The following is a 3,859-nucleotide window of genomic DNA, read 5'->3' on the forward strand; positions in this document are numbered from 1 at the left end:
TGGAAACGGCTTGATCCTGGCAATCTCGACCTTTTCAAGTTGACAAAAACCAAGTGAATTTTATAACATGTTTTAATGTGAAATAGCTGATCCTTAGTCCTGCGGTTAAAACACCAAGCTTCATACGCTAACTGCAACTGGTACTGGAAGAGTCCAGTGTCAGCCACTCCTAATTTCCGTGAAGCTCAACTCTACTTACCAAAGCAACGAGAACCGCAGAATGAGGCTAAACTATTTACAAAATTAGGGAAAAAACGATCACTATGAATAAAATTAATATACCTATTATCAGTAAAGCTTGTGGGTTTGAAATATGTTTAATTGGGCAGATTTTGGATTCGTTTGATTTCTAAAGTTGGTTCAATTCTGTTATCTCCCTGGACTAAAAATCGTAAAAGAAAAAAGTTGTGAAATTGAGGAAAAGGCATCAAAACTGAAACAGGGATGTCGATATCAGTAGCACGAAGAATGAGAAGCAAGCAATTGTGAAAATTCATTTCCATTAGTTATAGGATGATTGGACAAATATTACTCTGCTATATCATTTTGTAAGCTATATACATCGTAAATACACCCATGAAAAGCTCAGCCATGCCCGAGTATGTTTGTTCGCTCAGTCCTGGAGCCTTGTTTCGAATCACCCATACGATGCTTGCTTCCAGTTTCTAATAAATTGATCTAAATTATGACTCAGTTTGGACCCCAACAACTCAAGTACATGACTTTCCTCAACGACTCTTCTGACTGTCTAGACTTGTCATCCCTGCTCAGTCCTTTGGAAATTGCAGCTGAGGATTGGGAAGAGAGGTTCCTGGCCTGAGAAGCAGACCTGACATGGTTCTTGGCATGCTGGAGGGCTGACCTGAGAGTATAGTTCCATCTGCAGATACCTTGATCTTTCAGAGCCTCCACAGCTCCCATGCTAGCAGCGACAATCCATGCTCTGCTTGTTGAACTCATCTTGCAACTACAATTTGATTCTTAAATTCTTAAATTGAAGAAGATGGGTATTAAAAAAATGGACAGATTTTTTATGTTTGTTTTGTTGATGGTGGTAAGGGGCTTCTTGTATATATAGGGAATAAAGAAAAGATAAGAAAGCCAAAAATCAGGGAAAGAAAGAAACCACAGGCTATTTGCTTATTGCTCGTGGTTTTGCGCAATGGTTTTCCTTTCTTTCTGGTCAGGTGGGATGTACTTGTACGCAGTTTGACTTAAAAGCCCAAACCACCTGGTTCGGAGGAAAACAAGAGGCATATGTACAAATAATTTACATATTTGATGATATAAACGATATCATTTTAAATGTTCGGATTGCAACTATAGTTGATTTTTTTCGTTAAATGATACATGTCACATTAAATAATTTTATAATTTATCTATTTTTAAAAAATTAAAAATATTATTATGTTTATAAAAAAATCTAATTTATCTTAAATTATAAAAAAACTCAAATCCCTACAAATTCTAAATTCCTAACTCGTTGTCGTCGTCCTTATCGGTCACGACCATCGCCATCGATGTATTTTATGCCATCCTCTTAGTCATATGTTGTCACTGTTAGTCGTCGGAATCGCGTGGGATTGAGATTTTTATCCCAGCTTTTGCGAGATACAAAACGTCCATTGATCGTAAATCAAATTTCGATCAATCATGATTTCATGGGGTATTGACCGCTGAGGGGAGGTGAGATCTGGTGGAATTTTTTTCAATGGAAAAGGACGATGGCTAACATTGCTTTAGAGGTTGAAAAGAAGATTTTCAAAGTTTTGGGGCTATTTCAAATTTTTTGTATTTTTTAAAATATAATTTTTATTTTTAATTTTAAATACAATTTTTAAAATTAACATAATGTGACATATGTCACTTAACAGAGGAAATTAACAACTTTTAAGGCCTGAACACTTAAAGTAACAACTATTATAAAGTTAGACACCATAATCATTCGAAAAATAATTTAAGCATATTTTCGTGAAAAGTGTTATAATTTGGACACTTATTTTATAATTAAGTCATCTTTATACAATTTTTTGTCTATCAAAGTTATTAAAATTTTACATAAATAAAACTCTTGAAAGCTCACGTGATTTATTTTGACGAAATATAAAATACAATTATTAGATCTTTCTAATCTAATCAACCTACAAATAATCAAAATAATTCTACGATTGACACATATACAAAATATCACTATAAATATTTTCGATTTAAACCGGGAAAAGATGAATCACTTATAATGGATTGATCTTCTTTTTTTCATGATAATTCACTCTCTTGTTTTTTCAAACACAGATCAATAATTATTCTTTTTATCACGACTCTTCGTCCAAACTAAAAGAGATGAATTATCGGGACCGATGATCTTATTTTCATTAACAAGATTAATACAAATTTTAAAAATAATTCTGAGTCAGTTTATGATTATTAAGTTTCTAGCGATTAAATTTTAAAAAAATTGAAAGAATTGATACATCATTTATCTTTTTACTCAAATCAATCGTATTTAATTAAAAATATTACATTACACAATTTTATTATCAGTTTTTTCGACATTCAAAAGATAAAGTAAAATGAATAATAAAATTAAATATTAAGGGAAAAAAGACTCGGTAAAACATATATAAATGATTTATTTAGGCTTAAAAAACACTCACTTGATTTCCAGAGTTATATGATATTAATGAGGTGGCAACTGGCAAGAGGACGTTACTTAAAAATTCTAAATTGTGCACTTCTATAGCCTGGGGACTGCTCTTTAATGGATGTATATACGTTTTTCGCAAAATATTCTTTTATCAATTTAATTTTGTGATAAATTTGATCATGGACAAAAATTACTCTTTTATCTCAAATTTAAAATGAAAACAAAAACCTCATGAAATGTTTATGTCAATTATTAAATATATTTAATGAAAGAGAAATCACAAAATTAAAACAAACACACCCACCCGTGGAAAACTCGGCCATGCCGCGGTGTGTTCGACTTCGATTTACCCGAAGGATGTTTGTTCTAAAGAATTAAGGCTTAGTTGGGACCCCAACAGCTCAAGTACATGATTGTCCGCCATGACTCTTCCGATTGTTTAGACTTGTCGTCCCTGCCCAGTCCCTTGGAAATTGCAGCTGACGATTGAGAAGACAGGACCTTGGCCTGTGAAGCAGACCTGACACGGTTCTTGGCATGCTGGACGGCTGACCTTAATGTATAGTTCCATCTGCAGATTCCTTGGTCTTTCAGTGATTCCACTGCTCCGATACTAGCTGCAACGATCCACGCTCTGCTGCTACTTGAACTCATCTTGAGAACATTGAATCTTGAAATAGGAGAAATACACACTGGTTTTGTGGTGGTGTTGGTGGTTGATTCAAAGGGGATTCTTATATTTGTAGAGTGGGGAATAGGGGATGGATAAGAAAGAAACTAGAGGCTATTTGCTCGTGGTTTTCTTTTGGTGTGCAGATAGGTTGGACTTCTATTAATATGACTTAAATGCCCATGTTGACGACATATGGATAAGTGCAATGAGTGGAATTTTTAGGATAATATGATGGTGATTGAGTGGATTAAAAAAATGGGCAGAGGGCACACGGGTTCTGCTTTAAAAATATTAACCTGGCTGGATTGTGGGAGTTAAAAACCACCAGTGTTATTGGGATTTGGAAAACAGGCTACAAGTTTGGAGGAAAACAAGAGGCATATTTTGGTAAATGAGCTGACCATTTACTGAATTCATAATTAAAGTAGTTGGCAATCTTTTTTTTTTAACTTATCACTTAGGATTGCTACGTGTTTCCCTCTTGTTCTAATCCACGTTGCAACAGGACCGGCTGACAGATTTATAATTAATGCAAATAAATA

At 34.1% G+C, this 3,859-nt stretch overlaps 2 protein-coding genes across 2 annotated transcripts; both read right to left on the minus strand.

Annotated features, from left to right (window-relative positions):
- Positions 1-483: 483 nt before the first annotated feature.
- Positions 484-1,050, minus strand: LOC120151497. The gene has a single exon (XM_039163928.1). The coding sequence runs from the start codon at positions 958-960 to the stop codon at positions 691-693; it is 270 nt and encodes an 89-aa protein (XP_039019859.1). The 5' UTR covers positions 961-1,050; the 3' UTR covers positions 484-690.
- A 1,833-nt stretch (positions 1,051-2,883) lies between these two features.
- Positions 2,884-3,459, minus strand: LOC120151496. The gene has a single exon (XM_039163927.1). It carries the CDS (start codon positions 3,296-3,298, stop codon positions 3,026-3,028), a length of 273 nt encoding a protein of 90 aa, XP_039019858.1. The 5' UTR covers positions 3,299-3,459; the 3' UTR covers positions 2,884-3,025.
- Positions 3,460-3,859: the final 400 nt, after the last annotated feature.

The sequence above is a fragment of the Hibiscus syriacus genome, unplaced genomic scaffold (genome assembly GCF_006381635.1).
Source record: "Hibiscus syriacus cultivar Baekdansim isolate YM2019G1 unplaced genomic scaffold, ASM638163v2 tig00111059_pilon, whole genome shotgun sequence".
In the NCBI taxonomy this organism is placed as follows: Eukaryota; Viridiplantae; Streptophyta; class Magnoliopsida; order Malvales; family Malvaceae; genus Hibiscus; species Hibiscus syriacus.

Excerpts from the sequence above, each read along its gene's own strand:
- LOC120151496 (XM_039163927.1), bottom strand. The coding sequence starts at position 3,298 with ATGAGTTCAAGTAGCAGCAGAGCGTGGATCGTTGCAGCTAGTATCGGA.
- LOC120151497 (XM_039163928.1), bottom strand. The coding sequence starts at position 960 with ATGAGTTCAACAAGCAGAGCATGGATTGTCGCTGCTAGCATGGGAGCT.